The 19,224-nt window shown below is 40.7% G+C and overlaps 1 protein-coding gene across 2 annotated transcripts in view; it reads left to right on the forward strand.

Annotated features, from left to right (window-relative positions):
- LOC133473138 (solute carrier organic anion transporter family member 3A1-like) overlaps window positions 1-19,224 on the forward strand; it is a 52,154-nt gene that overhangs the window by 26,307 nt on the left and 6,623 nt on the right. For both annotated transcript variants that reach the window (XM_061764748.1, XM_061764749.1), the window contains 6 exons: window positions 978-1,437; window positions 15,033-15,131; window positions 15,520-15,786; window positions 16,783-16,947; window positions 17,013-17,211; window positions 18,342-18,477. In XM_061764748.1, the coding sequence (XP_061620732.1) occupies window positions 978-1,437; window positions 15,033-15,131; window positions 15,520-15,786; window positions 16,783-16,947; window positions 17,013-17,211; window positions 18,342-18,477 (1,326 nt within the window). The remainder of the gene's footprint in view (window positions 1-977; window positions 1,438-15,032; window positions 15,132-15,519; window positions 15,787-16,782; window positions 16,948-17,012; window positions 17,212-18,341; window positions 18,478-19,224) is intronic.

Consider the following 19,224-nt stretch of genomic DNA (forward strand, 5'->3'; position numbering starts at 1 on the left):
CTTACTGTTCTTATGGAGTGTGGTGGACTCGAGATGAGCAACACGGCAAAGCAGACTCAAAGCCATGTCTGTCGCAGTACCAAGACAGAGCTTTGAGAGACAGCATGGTGTCGCAGGGCATGCAGACTGCAGAAAAATACGAAGAAGAAAGAGAAGTAGAATAAGAAATAGAAATCTAGGTGAACACAGTTAAAGCCGGGTACACACGTACTGACAATCATGGCAGATTTGAGGATTTTCTCTCCCTCACCAATCAAAGTCAGCAACACCCCGATTATCGAATGTCTCCGAAAGATGATTCTGATCGATTATCCTGTGGTGTGGGGTGTGTTCAGAGTTATTTTCCCTCCCTGATCTGCTCAGAAAGCAGTCGTAAATGTTAATCCTGTTCTATATTTACAATGGCAAATCCCTATGTGTGTGGTAGAGTTTGTCCAAGCCATGGACTCCATGATTGTGATGTGAAAACAAACAATCAGGACACAAATAAAGGCGCAACTGGTTGTGTTGAATGTTTGCATAATGTGCAGAGGTGGCTAAAGTACTCACCCTCACCCCTCAATACCACTTATCCTGTTCAAGGTCTCAGCCAACTTCGGGTGAAAGTTAGATTACACCCTGAACTGGTCGCCAGTCAGTCGCAGGGCACATATAGACACTGACAACCATTCGCACTCACATTCACATTGTCACTGAGTGGGAACTCAACCCACGCTGCCTGCACCGCAGCCAGGCGAGTGTACCACTACAGCATCAGTGACTCATGTTGTAAACTGACTAAGAAAAAAATGCCAAATTAGCTACCGATAACAACTGTAAAAGTACACTTTATCTGGATGTGTGTTTCATTTTAGATGATTGTTCAATGCTCAAATTTGGCCTGATTACCATTAAGCATGTACCCTGCTTTAGCAGCTGACCTTTGGAGTTAGTGTTCACTCATCAGTTGGTCTTCTCTGCTTGTGTTTTCCTGCCAGGTGAGTGTCCTGACCACGTTGGAGAGGCGCTTCAACCTGCAAAGCGCCGACGTGGGCGTCATTGCCAGCAGCTTTGAAGTCGGAAACCTGGCTCTCATCCTTTTCGTTAGTTACTTTGGCGCCAAAGCCCACCGGCCGCGGCTGATCGGCTGCGGCGGCATCGTCATGGCACTGGGGGCGCTTCTGTCCGCCCTGCCCGAGTTCCTCACCCACCAGTATGAGTATGACGCCGGCGACTCATGGCACGCAGAAGATGGTCGGGACGTGTGCTCCAACAGCTCCCGCTCGGACAACAACGACTCGGCGTATAAGTGCGGAGACCGGGCCAACACCAACATGATGTACCTGCTGCTAATTGGCGCCCAGGTGCTGCTGGGCATCGGCGCCACCCCCGTCCAGCCTCTGGGGGTTTCCTACATCGATGACCACGTCCACAGGAAGGACTCCTCTCTGTATATAGGTAAGCTATGCCGGAGATGGGAGTAAGTCACATACTGTATGTGCAAGTCTGAACTTTTAAGTTTCAAGCAAATCCCCAGTTGCTGTAGCAAAATTCAAGCAAGCCAAGTGAAGTCCCCACAGAATTTCAAGCAAGTCGAGTCATTACTTGGATTAAGCAATTCATAAGTCATGTCATACAGTTTGCTCAGTCACAACTTTTGTATCAGCGTTGGGAGTAAGTCACACGTGTGGAAATCATAAGTAACTCTTAAGTCTTAACCTTCAAGTTTCAAGCAGGTCCCAAGTTACTGTGTGCAAATATTAGGCAAGTCGAGACATTGTTTGGGAAAAGCAAGTCACCTCAAGTCAAACAATCTTGCTCAGTCACAACATACAGTATATTTGCACATTAGCCACTTCTGTATCCTTACTTGCATTAGTTAACGCTATAATCAACTATTTGTTGTTTTAAAAAAAAAAAAGTTATTTTCACCCAAGCCACTTCAAGAGTAGATGACAGAATGATGATTAAGCCTATCAGCTTCTGACACATCTTAGTATATTTTTCAATATATATCTTTTTATATTTAGTGACTATCCTATACATTCCAGCGCTGGATCACTTGGTGGCGCTCTAAAAGGACGTAGCGGAAATTCCGTGTTTTAGCTACAAATGGGCAGGCCCGTATATGTACAAAGCGCAGGTCCACTGAGCCATAGACAAGGAGCAAGCATGCAGGGGTTGGAAGGAGGAGGAGGCCGGACAAACATTTAGCCTACGTCATATTGAAGCGGCACAGGCTTTGTTGTAAAGAAATCGCAAATTATAGCTTTAACTCTACGAGCACATTCACAATTACATAGTTTTTTTATGTTCCCAATCAGTCTCCATATTGTCTATTACTCAGTCTTCTCAATTAAACGCATAACCTACATGAAGCTTAATATTTGATCAGCTATCTGTTAGCTAAACTGTGAAGTTAATGTAGCTTACCCGTCTTTGTCGGTTTTATAGTGATGGATGTAGGACGGAAGTTAGATGTCGTAGTTGTGTCTCTCTTTTTATTGCCATCCTCTTTTTCCTGATTTTATCAAAGGCGTAATCCTTGAATTCAAATATATTAATCTTGAGAGCACTCTACCTGCTTCAGGAAGTGGCCTTAGCATTTCACAACAAATGGTGAGTTGCCAGGTTTTCATGTAGTACACAAAATACAGTATAACTTCAAAAGGTTCTTTCAAAAATGAAACAAATTGTACACTAACTTCAAAAGTTTTACATGTAAACAGTCAGGACTTGTAAAGTCATGTAGTTCAAGTCTAAATCAAGTCGAGTCTCATGAATACCCTGTCAGTCAAGTTAAGTTTTAGCCAAGCAAATACCAAGTCCTAAAATTGGCATCACAAGTCAGACTTAACTCCCACCTCTGAGCTACTTTGACAGCCATCACTCAAATTTATAATTTGATACCATGTTGAGGAAACACTCAAGTTGGTAGTTGGACCACTGCACACTTTATAGCCATTTAAAATAATTTAAGTTCCCCCCCCCCCCCCCCCCCCCAAATTTACACACATCACCCCATATTGGTGGAATTGTTGACATTTTTGCAGATTTATTAAAAAAGAAAAACTGAAATATCACACAGCCATAAGTATTCAGACCCTTTGCTCAGTATTTAGTAGAAGCACCCTTTTGAGCTAATACAGCCATGAGTCTTTTTGGGAATTCACACCTGGATTTGGGAATCATCTGCCATTCCTCCTTGCAGATCCTCTCCAGTTCTGTCAGGTTGGATGGGGAACGTTGGTGGACAGCCAAGAGCGAACATTTTAAGGGGGTCTGATTACTTTCCGTACCCACTGTACCTACAGAAAGCGCTTAGGGAGAGCAATAAGTACTTGACATCACGTCCTGTAGTTGTATAACATTTCAAATGAGAATTGGTAAAATGTTATCATGCTAACAATTTAATGCTAATACAGTATATAGCACGATAGCAACCTGAGTAGAAAGAGCGCCAAGTTTGTGTATTTTTTTTTATTTTTTTTTTTCAAAATGGAACTGGTAAAATGCTAACATGCTAGGAGTTGGTATGCTATCTTATAGCAAGCTGGGTACAAAAAGCACTAAGGAGGACTTTACATCTTGCCCTGTAGTTATGTACTATTTCAAATGAGACTTGATCAAGTGCTAACATGCTAACGGTTGGTATGTTAATATATAGAAAGATATTGACCTGACTACAAAATGGGCTAACGCATACAAGCGGACAAATAAGTAAACCTTGTACATGAAATATTTGGTAATAATTTGCTCGAAGTCAAACAATAAAACCCCCAAATGAAACAGATACACAGATACACACACACACACACACACACACACACACACACACACACACACACACACACGCTACATCTATGTCTGCCAAAGTTGCTAAGGTAACAGTGCAGAGGCAGACAGCAAGTGAGGCTGCTCATGTTCCTCTTCATCTTTGGAGAGAGTAATCCCAATGAGACCAAATCGAAAGGAAATGAAATTAAAGCCATGTTTAATGTTACAAATCTCCCTTTAAAACAGCATTTTCTCACCTTTGTTGAGTTAAGGCACCCATTTTTACATGGGAAAAATCTCATAGCACACCACCAAACAGAAATGTCACAAAAAGTATGACTTAATGAAATAATGAGGATGTTGTCTCAATGTACATACTCACAAATCTACTTATTCAGTGTAAAATGAGGGCCTGTTATTAAACACAAAGCTGATATACAAACTGGAAAATTAAAACATTTATTTTTATTCATTCATCTAATAAAGTAATTGGTTAATTGACTTAATTCATTAAAAATATTAGTGAAATAAACAATTTTGTATATACATTATTTATTTTAATTTTATGAACTCATCGTTAAACTAATTATAAGTACATCAATTGTAAATAATGCTATAAAAATGTATTGTAAAAATTATTTATATGTTAATATAACCTGTTATACATATTTACATATACACATTTTGACTATTTCTTAGAGTCCTGTTTTGTTCTAAAATGTTTAGCATTTTTTCCCTAAAATTCATTAACACATATTTCTTATTTCTTATTTTTCCAATGTTTTATTAATTTATCTATTTAAATAGTTGGTGAATTTATTGACTGTAAATAGTGAAATAAAACAATATTGGTAAAATAAACAGTTTGACATATACATTTACCATTTCTGTTTATTTTATTCAATAATTGTTTTATGAATTATAATGTAATTAATTATAAATAACACAGAATTTTGTTATTGTATTATCAATATAAACTATTACACAGAACGTGTATTTATTTGTTTTTATTCATTTGCCTCCTTAAATGGCTGATTCTCATTTAACAAACAAAAAATATGAGTAAAATAAATTATTTAATCTATAAAATAGATTATTTGATATATATGTAACAATTTTGCATTTATTATTTAAGAGTTACCTTATTATTCATAATTACACAAATTATAACTAAAAAACCTTTTTTTAAATGAGAGTGAATGATGAACACTCATTGTTATGATTGTAAAAATGAGCCTTTTTACATATTCTGCAAACTTTGACAGGCCCTCTGCTGCAGTCCTGTAATTGCACCCAGCTCGGCTACTTTTTTGCTGTTGTTGTTGTCGTAATTATTTTTTTTTTTTTTAACAATGTCTCTTGGTGCTCGGTGTAGTTTTGCAAATGTGAGTGCCACGACACGGCTGGCATGTAAGTCAACCCTCTGAATTATGCAGTGTGACACAGAGGCAGTTAGGAGTTGTTTAGCCAACACGGCAGCCCACCATGAAATATTAAGCGCCAATACTCAGAGCCGAGAAGGCTGCCTGCGGGTGCCCAGCCGATCGATATTGGCCTCCGAGCGGGATGAAGTCCTCTGGGAGCACTCTGGGAAGTACTTAGTACTTAGCGATTGACCGAGGGGAGGTCTCCCACAATGCACCTGTGTCGTATCCTTATTAAGGCCAAATAACCATGTCCATACATCATTACAATATGTTTCTTTCTCCACTCATGTTGTTCTAATTGGTGCCGATGTCTCAAGGTAAAATCCAAAAGTTGGTACACCCCATACTTGTTTCCTTCCTTTCTTCCAGTCTTCATTCTTCCATCCTTCCTTGCTTCCTGTCCTTCTCCATCATTCCTTCCTCCCTTCCTTCTTTGCATGCTTCCATCCATCCTTCCTTCTTTTCTTCTATTCTTCCTTTCTGCCTTTCTTCCTTCCGCCCTTCCTTCTTTCCTTTTTTCCATCCGAGATAAGTAGTTTTCAAATCAGAAGTCAAGAATAATAATAGTTTAACTTTTGCGGTACTTACTGCAAAACGGGGTTTGGTAACAAAAAAATGCTTGCAATATTTCAACGTTATTTATTACATATAACAATTAGAAATTTTGGTACAGATTTTAGCAAGAATCATGGAAGTTGACACACATGATTTGCTTTTACAGGCCGCATAAAATGATGTGGTAGGTCGAATGTGGCCCCCGGCCCCTGAGTTTGACACCTGTGCTTTATACCATACTTCCATCTTTCCTTCCCCCCCTATGTCCCTTTCTTTGTGTATCCCTACTTTTGGTCCCTCTCTACATACATTTTTTTCGTCCTGTTTAGCACAAAAACGACATAATCGATTTCCATGAAATTTCATGGAAAAATCCAATAAATGTTTGTACAAATCTGCATAAAAATGTATTTTGATTTTCTCTTTTTTTTTAAAGTCACAATGGAAGCAGCCTGCTAACAAGCGGAAAACAAAAATACAGTGGACATTTTCCAGTTTCTTCCCCCCAAAATTCATCCCAAAAAAACATGAATAAATACCACAAATGAGCGGGGGGTTCCAAAAAAATCTAGGTGAATACATGAACACCGAACTGCGAATATGCAGGGGTCCAATGTTTTGTCTTGAGGTGTAGAAACTTATTGCAGGTGCCCCCAACCAACAAATGCAAATGGTAGAGAATCTGAACATTCTTTATGAACTAAGAACTAGCCCGATATCATACAAATAAAAATACAGCACTTTTACAAACAATTTTCTCTTCTTTGTCATTTTAGTCAAATCAAAAATATTAGGTTAAAGCATCTGCCTCACAGTTCTGAGGACCCGGTTTTCTCCGGGTACTCCGGTTTCCTCCCACATCCCAAAAACATGCATGGTAAGTTAATTGACAACTCTAAATTGCCCGTAGGTGTGAATGTGAGTGCGACTGGTGGTTTGTTTGTATGTGCCCTGCGATTGGTTGGCAACCAGTTCAGGGTGTACCCCACTTCCTGCCCGATGATAGCTGGGATAGGCTCCAGGACGCCCTCGACCCTTGTGAGGAATAGCGGCTCAGGAAATGGATGGATGGATGGATGTTTGTTTGGTTATGTCAAACAACAGCAATCCATCCATTTTCCACACTTCTCCTTTCTCATTGGTGTCACGGTGGGTGCGCTGGAGCCTGGACCAGTTGACTTTGGGCGAGAGGCAGGGTGCACCTTGGACTGGTCACCAGTCTACTGCAGGGCACATACTGTACTGAAGAAGAAGAAGAATCACCTTTTATTGTCATGAACATGCATGCATGCACACGAAATTTGTTCTCTACATTTTACCCATCACAGTGAACACATACACATGTTAGTGGAACACACTGGAGCAGGGGGCAGCTGAAGCGCCCGGGGAAGACAAACAACCATTCACACTCACATTTACACCCATGGACAATTCAGTCTTTCATGAACCTAACATACATGTTTTTGGAATGTGGAAGCCGGAGTAATAGGAGAAAACCCACACAAGCACAGGGACAACATGTCAACTCCACACAGGACGGCCCAAACTGAGATATGAACCCCCGAACCTCAGAACAGTGAGGATGACGTGCTAAACTAATTGTCCGCTGTGCGCCTTCTCAGAGAATATTTTTTAGAATAAAAAGAAATCATTTTGTTGAGGAATGTATTTTCTCTTTTTGCCATTTAACCAGGATGGAACATGTGTTCTGGCCACTGGGTGTCATCTCCTTCCTTGTTCTTGTCAGAATGCACTCTGTTGATTGCATAAAAAAGTGTTTTTGACAAACACCCGACCCCATTTTTGGTCTAAGCTATTCCATAGCGATTCAAATTGACTTTTTGTCTTTATTAAGACAGGGCTGCTCTCGGGTGGACCCCTGGGCCCGATCCCACCCCTCGATTGATTGGGTGGGGTCCTCAGCCTCCGCGGTGCGGCCACAGCAATTGCAGGACACTTCTGTCAGTCTTTGTGCATGTAAAACGGTGTCAATTCACACCCCTGGGACTCTTTCACTGGGTGTGGGGCCACTCACTTATTGCGACAACTACATCATGAATATGCAAATTGCTTGTGTATCCCCTCACTCATACTCTCATCCTATAGACTTTTATAATTTACATAGTCAATCCCACCACACTTCAGTTGTACAGCCGGGTTCACAACGCTTGTCCTGTATGCTTCTTCTCCAGTCCTTGTCCTGTTCTAGCTTGTCCCGTCCTTCCATCACAGGGTGGAGCACTACAGCCCCATGCAACACTCATATTTAATGTTTCATTGTTGTAGATAATGACTTACTTTTCTCATCCTGTTTAAAATTAGTGCTTTGTCTTTTGTCTTCGTTTCTCTCTCACATCTAGAAACTTTGTTCTGTTCGACTGATCGACTCTGATTCTCAATAAACTTCAATTAGAATACTAAGAAACCACATCAGAAGCTTAAAAACTCCACTGTGACACAGTAATATTATTCCGGCATAAAAGGGATCCAGATCCTCCATTCTGCTTGACCTAACAGCTGAACAGGACAAAAAAAAAAAAAAGACATTAATTATTAAGCTCTTTTTTTTTTTTCCACAAGAAGGCCTCCTGTAGATGTCATTATCAGTCCATGATGGCCTCCTGTAGAAGCCCCAACACAAATTGCTTTAGTGTGGAATCCACATATTAGTTGTTGAATTATTGATTGTGGTCAGCAGCTGTGACTGATACGTGAGGCCCAGACAAGTGACCCTACTGTCTGACGTATTGTTTGTCCAACCTCCTGGCCTCAAACAAGTGTGCTGTCACATCATTTAGCCTCTGCTAAAGTTGCCCTCAAATACAGTGGTACCTTGACCTACGAGTTCCCTAACTTGTTTTGCGGTTGATTTTTCTGCTATGTGTAGCAAGTAAAAATTTTAGTTAGCATCAGGCTTCAGATATAGATTTAATAAAAACATTAAAAACAAAATGTGGTGTTTTTTGTTTTGTTTTTTGGGGGGGGGCTACAACAGATTTATGGCATTCTAATTTTATTCAAATGGCAAATTTGATTTTGAATAAATGAAGTTACAAATTTGGTCACAGAACAAATAAAACTCTGAAGTCTAGGTAAAACTATACTTTCCATAAATGTCAGCTGGCAATGACTTCCAATCTTTCCCGGATTGGTTTATTATCAGCAAAAATCAATATCCTTATATACAATTGGGTCAGTGTGGCAGACGTCCAAGTGGAAGCTTCCTCATTCGAGAAGCTCAAGTCTTCCTAATCCTGACGAGCTTTAGAACCCCTCTGGCTTCTGCCTCGTCCACCACAGGGTCTCCTGGCACCTATATTTGCGGGTATATGCAGGATATAGGACTGCTGCGGTGGCTTTGGATTTAAGAAAGCAGAGTTTACCAACACCTGCACTGGACATTGCACCCCAAATCATAACTGACTGTGGATATTTCACACTGGACCTCAAGCAGCTTGGGTTCTGTTCTTCACACGTCTTCCTCCAAACCCTTGGACCTTGCCTCCCGAATGAAAGGCACACTTTAGTTTCATCGGAAAAGAGGACCTTGGAGCACTGGCCAACAGTGCAGTCCTTCTTCTCCTTGGCCCAGTTGAGACGCTTCCTACGTTGGCTCAGGCTCAGAAGCGGCTTGACCCGCGGAATCCGACAGTTGTAGCCCACTCTTACTGGATCTCTGCTAGATTCTTCAATCTTCTCTCTTTGATAATCCGCTGAAGCCCACGGTCTTCTCTCTCTAGCTCTTTTGCTAGTGCATCTTGTCCTGCCACAATTTTTCCTTTCACTTGACTTTCCATTGATATGCTTGGACACAGCACTCTGTCAACATCCAGCCTCCTTAGCTATGAACCTATGTGGTTTACCCATCCTATGGAGTGTATCAATGATGGTCTTCTGGCCAGTTGTCAAATCATCAGTCTTCCCCATATTGAGCCCAACTGAGACAATTGAACCAAACTGAAGCAATTTAATGACACCTGGGGAAACCTGTGCAAGTGCTTTGAGTTTAGTAGATGATTAGTGTGAGACGCTCAGTTTAAAACATTTGGGCTGATTTCTTTACAGTATTCACATTTTTTGAATTCCTGATTTTGTGGGTTTTATGAGCTAGAAGCCCAAATTATGTAAAAAAACAACAACAACAAATAAATAAAAATGTTTAAAATGTGGGCCCTGAATCTATAACCTATGAAACTTTAACTTTTTGAATGGAATTATGGAAATAAATCTACTTTTCCATGATATTGGATTTTTTTGGAAAGGGTCTGTTTATATATATCCATCCATCCATTTTCTCATTCATTTATCCTCACGAGGGTTGCGGGCTGCTGAAGCCTATCCCAGCTATCTTCGGGCGAGAGGCTGGGTACACCCTGAACTGGTCACCAGCCAATCGCAGGGCACATAGAAACAAACAACCATTCACACCTATGGGCAATTTAGAGTCTTCAATCAACATACCATGCATGTTTTGGGGATGTGGGAGGAAACCGGAGTACCTGGAGAAAACCCACGCAGGCACGGGGAGAACATGCAAACCCCACACAGGCGGGGCTGGGGATTGAACCGAGTTAACTTCCTGCTTCTGCCGTCAAGTGGGATTTGAACCCCGGTCCTCAGAACTGTGAGGCAGAAGTGCTAACCAGTCGTACGCTGTGCTGCCCTATATATATATATATATATATATATATATATATATATATATATATATATATATATATATATATATATATATATATATATTGATCCCACTGGCCAGCAGGGGGCATATATATATATATATATATATATATATATATGTGAACAGCGGCCATATATATATATATATATATGCCCCCTGCTGGCCAGTGGGATCAATATATAAATATAATAATAATAATAATAACAATTTGATGGCCGCTGTTCACATAGGCCTATTTGTGAAAGGAATATGTCTGACATATCCAGCACATGTCCACGTAGCTTGCGTAATTGTCTGCCTATTTGGCCCGGTTATAATTCACAAAACTTTTATTAGACCAGTGGTCTACCTTGCGCCAAAACGTAGTCTGAGCAAGCGTAAGTTTAGACCGACTTCCAGCCACCAAATTGTCACATGTCCCGCGCAGATGTCATCCTTGTTGCACCTGTACGGCCATCTTGCCTTGCGCTTGCACGAAAATCAAGATACGCCAATTTTTGCGTTCCGGCGCAATTCCGCAGTCTACAAAAATAGAACCTGTCATATTAGGTCCTCTAAAAGGTACTTTGAAGATATGAGCAGTTATTTTTGAAGTTATTTTTAAAAAGACGATTGTCATAAAGTATATTTTTAAAGGCTCTTTGTGAACAATACATGTATTTTTTAATTGCTCTTAACTTCTCTAAAAATGGGTTGCGACTTGGCAACAAGAAAAAGCGGCTCCCAAGGTGGCAGCAGTTGAGAACCACTGCAACAGAGGATGCTAAGCCACAATAGAGTTGTATACAGTGTTGAAAGAAAGTCACAGCGCCTCTCCGTCTCCTCTTGTCCCAGCCGTAATGTGTGTAATGAAGCGCTGCAAGGCTACTGCAGCAAAAATGTTTGCACTCCGCTGGAGTGATCACGCTGAGGAAGCGCCGGACGCTGACTCAGCACACGGTCCAGCCCGGCCTGGCTTTTTATTGGTCCACCTTTGCCAGCGTGCTAGAGAGACTGAATGCTGCCGTGTGAAATGATGACCGCGACGTCATCCCTCTGTGGCGTTTGTCTTACACAATACGACCACGGGCCAGCACCTTTATCGCCCTCGTCACTCCATAATGCAGTCAATCGTCCTTGGTCATACACACCGTACAGTATTTCTTCAAATAGTAGCCACATCTTTTCAACACCACGCCCCAATTAGTCGCAACATGTGGACACATATAGTAATTTGCTTTTTTCCTCTTCTTTTTCACTTTCAACTTAAAAGAGGTCCCAGGTATCTTTGTAATATGTGACATGCCTTTCCTTCAACAAGCAATCGAGTAAGTGCTGCTTATCAGAAGCGTACGGTGTTAGCGAAAGCTAAGCTCTTCATCCAGCACAACTCAATGAAGCTTGGCTTACCTTTTGGCTTTAATGTAGTGTTTCACCCCACCACACCTCCCTTCCACAAAGCCACCACTAGGCTAATACAATAAATTTTCCATAAGCCACAAATACACTGTTCCCCCGCATTTTCGTGATCTGCTATTCGTGAATTCACCCATTTGTTGATTTGGGGGGAATTACATTACATTACATTGTGTAGAGAACAAGCTTTTGTTCACATACGGACACCAAAAAGTTGAGAATGAAAACAGCAGCAAGAAAAAGCCATGATGAATAGTCTTACCGTTCCATTACCATCTTACCCTTTTACCTGCTACGCGTTTACAACTCCTTGTGGGTAGGTAGAATTTCCTGGACCCAATCACCACTGCCCCATAGGCCAATTTAAAAACAACAACAATAGTCAATAGTATCCACTACTATACCATTGATTCTCAACTAGTGGGATGGGAGGAACCCAAAACTGGGTCGCAGAGCCATTTCGGGTGGGTCATGGACAGATAGTTCAAATTTACAGGGCATCCACGGTTTAGGATAGTACTGACATACGACACTTTCCGAAAAAGAAGAGATCAATTCCAAGATATTCCTTTTTCTACATGCAGTTGTCATGTTCATCACGAACACGAACGCATGTGTAGCATTTATTTTTCCGGTGTCAGTACATGTTTTTAAGCACTATTTTTGAACAATACTGTACAGGCAATTTAGAGTCTTCAATCAACCTACCATGCATGTGTTTGGGATGTGGGAGGAAACCGGAGTGCCCGGAGAAAACCCACGCATGCACGGGGAGAACATGCAAACTCCACACAGGCGGGGCCGGGATTTGAACCCCGGTCCTCAGAACTGTGAGGCAGATGTCCTAACCAGTCGCCCACCGTGCCGCCTTGCACCAAAAGTCAATTTAAAACAAAAAATCCTGTACACACAAACACACACACGCACACACACTCTTGAATCTGTATTAAATTTACACTAAAATACCAGCTGGACGTTATGGGGCACAGTCCCAAATCTATCACTTACTGCGTTTTAACATCACTATTCATGCTGCATTTTGAAATGGCTTCGAGGCAGGAACATGTTATTTCATGTAATAGCACTGGTTTGTAGTGCTGCTTCCTTCTAATGTGTTTTCCAATGTCATCATAAAGGCCAGCATTTATTTTTCCGGTGTCATATTCCACTGATTGCCTCTCACATCTGCAGCTGTTGCTGGAAAGTCAATAAGAGATTTACATTGGCCTTGGAGTGCTCAATACAAGTTTTATAGCGTTGTGCGACTGAATTAAAACAGACATTTAAGGCTGAATCAGACCTTAATTCTGTACATTTGGCATTGGAAGTTTATGAGAAGGAGTAATGTAGATCTAACATTGTACGACATTAATGTGTCACACCTAGATCCGTCCAAATATTAAAACCACCATACATAAATGTCAGTTACAGTATTGGATCTCAGCGAGTCCAATAATATTGGATTCATTTAGACGTCCCCCCCACACGAATATTGGTCAATTAAAATATGTTTATTCATTCATTTTTAAAAATTATATTCATCAGATTAAATAATTGTTTAAAGTTGATTTATTCTAAATGGAACAATAAAGAATATATGAGTTAGTTAGTTAATTATAATGAAATTAACTATAAATTTAGCATTTTCTTTTAAATGAGAATGAATTATTATTGTATTATTAAACTTTTAAATATTTTACATACACATATTAACATTTTATTTATTTATTAAATAATTGATTAATTATTTATGATTAGATTAATTAAAATAATAACATTTTAAAATGAGAACTAAATACTTTAGTATAAAATAAATTATTTTCCATACACGTTTGGACATTTTCTAAATATGTTTTACTTATTTTATTGCATTGTTAATGAATTATAATTACATTGATTTTAAGTTATACAAATAACAAATGAGAGTAATCATTTTGTTTAAAAAACTATTTTATGTATTTTACACACACATTGGAACATGTTTTAAACTATTTGGTGTGTATTCTACTAAATAATTCTTTAAGTAATAATGACCTCGTTAATAAAATAGGAACAAAAATATTATTAAAATCTTTTTCTTTACATATTTTACACTGTCGGGTGAAAACCTCCTATGTCCAAATTTGGTCAATTTCATATTTTTTTCACGAACCGAAACTATTGGTCAGTCCCCACGTTGGTCTGTTATTTTTCCAAATTAATGATCAATCTAAACTGTTAAAAATGTATTGCTCTCTTTGATGAAGCAATGTTAATGGCTCAAAAACACACGGCGTGAATTAGTTTTCCTGAAAAGTGCTGATTTTGGAGATGTGAGGCTTTCGTCCGACACAAGCAAAATACTATACATAGTAACTTTTTATTTTAGCCTTAACTACAAATGAACTGGAACCTCTGCTTTAAAAATCAAATGCAGCTCAGGGTTTTTCCCACCCTTGCTTAGATGGTGCTGGTGTACCTAATACAGTAATTGCTTGCCCACTGTCAATAAGTAATCACTTTAGTGGGCCCACTGCGGTCAGACAGCTTTAGACATGAGACAACTTCCCGTTTGATTATTCATGATGCTACAGGCTTGTCAATTAATAATTGAGCTGTACATCACACAGTTGAAACACATCTTTCTCAACAGGAGACATGATATGATAATGAAAATCACAAAGATCGCAAAGATAATACATAATACATTGATACATTTTTACAAGTGATGATTCAATGAATATAAAGGTAGACAATTCATGCTACATTAGAGTTGTACAGACATTAAATATGATGTAAATACACCACATTCGTGTAAATATAGTAGACAGATGTACAGAATATTAAATGTGATGTATATATGGTAGATTAGATGTAAATATACATTAAATAGGATGTATATGTAGTACATACATTAGCAGTTTAAATGTATTACGTATGATGTAAACAATTGTACATTAGAGGTGTCGGGCTATAAATATTACATATGATGTCAATATGGTCCATTGTAAGTACATACATTACTTATGATTTAATACAATGTAAATATATGGATATGATATTTAAAATCCGAGAGAGCCAATCGCTTATCCAGAATACACGATCACTGAACGGATTTGAAGGCAGATTCCATTTTGCGTCCCTTGCAATTCAAGTACATTGTTGGTTGAGTGGCGCCATCTGCTGTAAATTAAGGTGAAATGCACTTATGTTCATCCTTGCTGTTGTTTGTCTTGCAGGTATTTTATTTTCCACTTTAGTGTTTGGGCCCGCTTGTGGCTTCATCTTAGGTTCCGTCTGTACCAAAGTCTACGTTGATGCCGTTTTCATCGACACCAGTGAGTTTGTCAGTTTTTTTCCCAGTTATAATTACTGGACACAAATGTGCCCTTGTTATTTGTTTTCCAGTGGGTTGGTAACTTGTAAAAAGAAGCTACAGTAACCACAGTTTTGGGGTGTTTTATTTAATACAGTACGAGGGAATCCTAACATCTGTATTCCCTCAAGACATTTAAGTCGTTCAAAGACAAATGATCAAGGCTACTACCCTCTTACTACTATAAATACTACTACAAAAACAATCTAGATTTTTAATGATCATTTTGACCCACAGTACTGTATGTCAACACGGTTGATTGTCATGCAAGCATAAACCGAAGTTAACAACTGTTAATATAATGATATACAGTATATAATAAATTGACATCGTCCTCATGTCCCATCCAGGTAAGCTGGACATCACCCCAGAAGACCCTCGCTGGATCGGGGCCTGGTGGGGGGGCTTCCTCCTGTGCGGTGCCTTACTCTTCCTGGCAGCCCTCTTCATGTTCGGCTTCCCTCAGTCCCTGGACGAGCAGGGCCTGGACGGAGGGGGGGAGAGCGAGCAGGCCATGCTGCCGTCTCCGCTCAGCCTGGACTACCAAGCCAAAGCCAAGGGGGGCATCCACGGCTTCGACTTGAACAGCGGACTCTCCGTATGCCAGCATCTCAGAGGTACTGCACATACGTCAAATACTGTATCATGGAAATATGCTATGTTAGCAATGTAATTTCATGAAGTATGATGTAAATATGCAAGACATTAAATATTATGCAAATATACAACATTAGCGGTCTATAGGCATGAAGTAAAATGCAATGTAAATATGGTACTCACTATATCTCAGTTCATTTGTTGTGGATTCAGTGCAACGTGGATATTTTTTTGTTGATCAATGTAGTGCAGTTCCTCACTTGCACATCTCTGGTACAGTTTGCAATTTTGGCCAAACGACTATAATGTGGCAGCAATGACTCACATAAGAACACATTTTAATTTGCAGAGAAAAAAAAAACATACCGAGTAACTTCAACTCTTACGTTTGCAGTGAACATGACCGGAATGCCACTGTTTAACACACAAGCCACAGTCAGAGTTTCATGCAATAAATTCACAAATACAAATCTAGCCTAAGTATAGCACTTGCACACACTCATAACAATATGGACAGGAACAAATGCAAGTAAAGAGCAACGTTTAGCTTAATTTGCTCCAACTAAATTACTCTAGTTAAAAATAGCGCCACAAAGAATTTTGGGAAGAAGCAGGATCTTCCCATGATGCTTTGCGCCACCTACACGCCAGCCCAGTCACTGTGGAGCGCAGTGCCTAATGGTTTTGCAGGAAATGGCCCGTTTACACAATGTCCACATAAGCTGTTCACGTCACACAAGCAGAGCACACCTGCCTTTTATAGGCATGTGCTTGTGTAGATAAATATTGTGTACAATAAATAATTGGTCGCTACTTCGTGGATTATTGGATGGGTTTTCTGGAACATAACTCCCGCGATAAACGAGGGATTACTGTAAATACACATGAACATAATGTTTCATGAGAAGTACGTTCATTTAATATGATGGAGTATGATACATTCCAGATATGTTAATTATGAAGTATGAATGTAAACACAAGGCTGCCCCATTTGTTGACGTCTGTATTTGTTGCAGTGATTCCACAGGTGACCCGGCACCTTCTGTCCAACCCGGTGTTCAGCTGCATCACGCTGGCGGCCTGTATGGAGATCGCCGTGGTCGCCGGTTTTGCCGCCTTCCTAGGCAAATACCTGGAGCAACAGTTCAACCTCACCACCTCTTCGGCCAATCAGCTGCTAGGTAGGCGGGACTTTGTCCTCCCCTGGAACTTTTGGGGCTAAAACGTGGCGGTGTGGTGCTTCCAGGGATGACGGCCATCCCTTGCGCCTGCCTGGGCATCTTCCTGGGTGGGCTGCTGGTGAAGAAGCTGAACCTTTCGGCCCTGGGTGCCGTGCGTATGGCCATGGCTGTCAACCTGGTGTCCACGGCCTGCTACGTCTCCTTCCTCTTCCTGGGCTGTGACACTGGCCCTGTCGCCGGGGTAACGGTCGCCTACGGCAACGAGTAAGTCAGCCCACAAGCCCGAATCAGTCAACATGGCTGCTTAGTGAGGTGATACTAAAACTACTGCTACTACTAATATTACTACTACAACCACAATTAGTGCTGCTACTACTATTTCTACTACTACGACTACTACTACTACTTCTACTACAAAGCTACTACTACTACTTCTACTCCTAGTACTGCTACTTCTCCTGCTGCTGCTGTTAATATTACTGCAACTACTATTACTGCTACTACTATGCTATTATTACTACACTTCGACTAAAACTATTACTCTCACAGTGACGCTGTTACTACTACTACTAGCATGACGATACTGGTACTAATTCTACTACGGCTACATTGGTACTACTACTACTGCTGCTGCTGCTGCTATTAATATTACTACAACTATTAATACTCCTACTTTTTAATTATTATTACTTTTCATTATTATTACTATTACTATTACTATTGCTCCTGTACTACTGCAACAGCATCTTTGTATTTTCAGGAAATTTCTTGTCATCAAGAATGTGAACTACTGAACTAAAGAACCCTTCACTCTCTATGGTGCTGCACAGTGCTGAGAGGTAGTTTCTGGCTAAATTTGCCAGACAGGTTGTTTTTGTTCCTCTTCAGCCCAGTAGAGGAGTTGATTGGGATCACGCTCAAGTAAATCTTCTGCAAGGCCTGTGTATTGCAGCAGCGATCACTGGAGGACTTCTCACAGTGCTCCGTGACAATGATGATGGACGGCCCGGTCATTAGCTCCAGTGGTGTAGTATTAGTAGCCTTCACAAGGATTTGATATCAGGAAATAAGGCTGCTATCTGTCCGATACCTGGTACTCGCCCATCCCATCCCTAGTTAATACTATGGATGGGTGAGTACCGATACCACGCATGTGCTTTTCTAACCGCATTTTCACCCCTAAAATTTGAGAGATCCAATCAAGATTTTTTTTTTAAATCTGTATCTCATTTTTAAGCAACCTAGAAAAGTGTAAAACCACAATACAGTATTTGGTTTTGACATCATATTTTAACTACTATTATTGTACTTCTTTTAGACACAAGCCACGATGAAGCATTTTGTCATGAGTCTGTATGAATGTACTGTATAGACTGCTGTGATGTGTGCTGCAGGACGCTGCGTCACTGGCAGAGACCCGAGTCTCCTTGCATCAGCAGCTGCAACTGCTACACGGCCTCGGTGAGCCCCGTGTGCGGCTCCAACGCCGTCACCTACCTCTCCGCCTGCTTCGCCGGCTGCACCAAACCGGTGAGTTAGCGCGCGCACGCACACACACACACACATGCATATATATATATATAATGTTTTCACATTTTTAAAATAAATATTTCAACTTAATTCACTCTCAATAATAAAAGAACAAATATTTGTACAGATTTTTACCTAAATTGTTTTATTTGTTTTATTAAAAATTCCATCCATCCATCCATCCATTCTCCTCACTAGGGTCGCGGGCGTGCTGGAGCCTATCCCAGCTATCAACGGGCAGGAGGCGGGGTACACCCTGAACTGGTTGCCAGCCAATTGCAGGGCACATAGGAACAAACAACCATTCGCACTCACAGTCATGCCAACGGGCAATTTAGAGTCTCCAATTAATGCATGTTTTTGGGATGTGGGAGGAAACCGGAGTGCCCGGAGAAAACCCACGCAGGCACGGGGAGAACATGTAAACTGCACACAGGCGGGGCCGGGGATTGAACCCGGGTCCTCAGAACTGTGAGGCAGACGCTCTAACCAGTCGTTCACCGTGCCGCCTTATTAAAAATGATTTATTGTAAATAATACCATCATCCATCCATCCATTTTCAACACCGCTTATCCTGGTTAGGGTCGCTGGAGCCTATCCCAGCTGACTTCGGGCGAAAGGTGGACTACACCCTGAACTGGTCGCCAGTCACTTGCAGGGCACATATAGACATGGACAACCATTCGCACTCACATTCACACCGTCACTGAGTGGGAACTGAACCCACGCTGCCCGCACCAAAGTCA

The sequence above is a fragment of the Phyllopteryx taeniolatus genome, chromosome 2 (genome assembly GCF_024500385.1).
Source record: "Phyllopteryx taeniolatus isolate TA_2022b chromosome 2, UOR_Ptae_1.2, whole genome shotgun sequence".
Taxonomy (NCBI): Eukaryota; Metazoa; Chordata; class Actinopteri; order Syngnathiformes; family Syngnathidae; genus Phyllopteryx; species Phyllopteryx taeniolatus.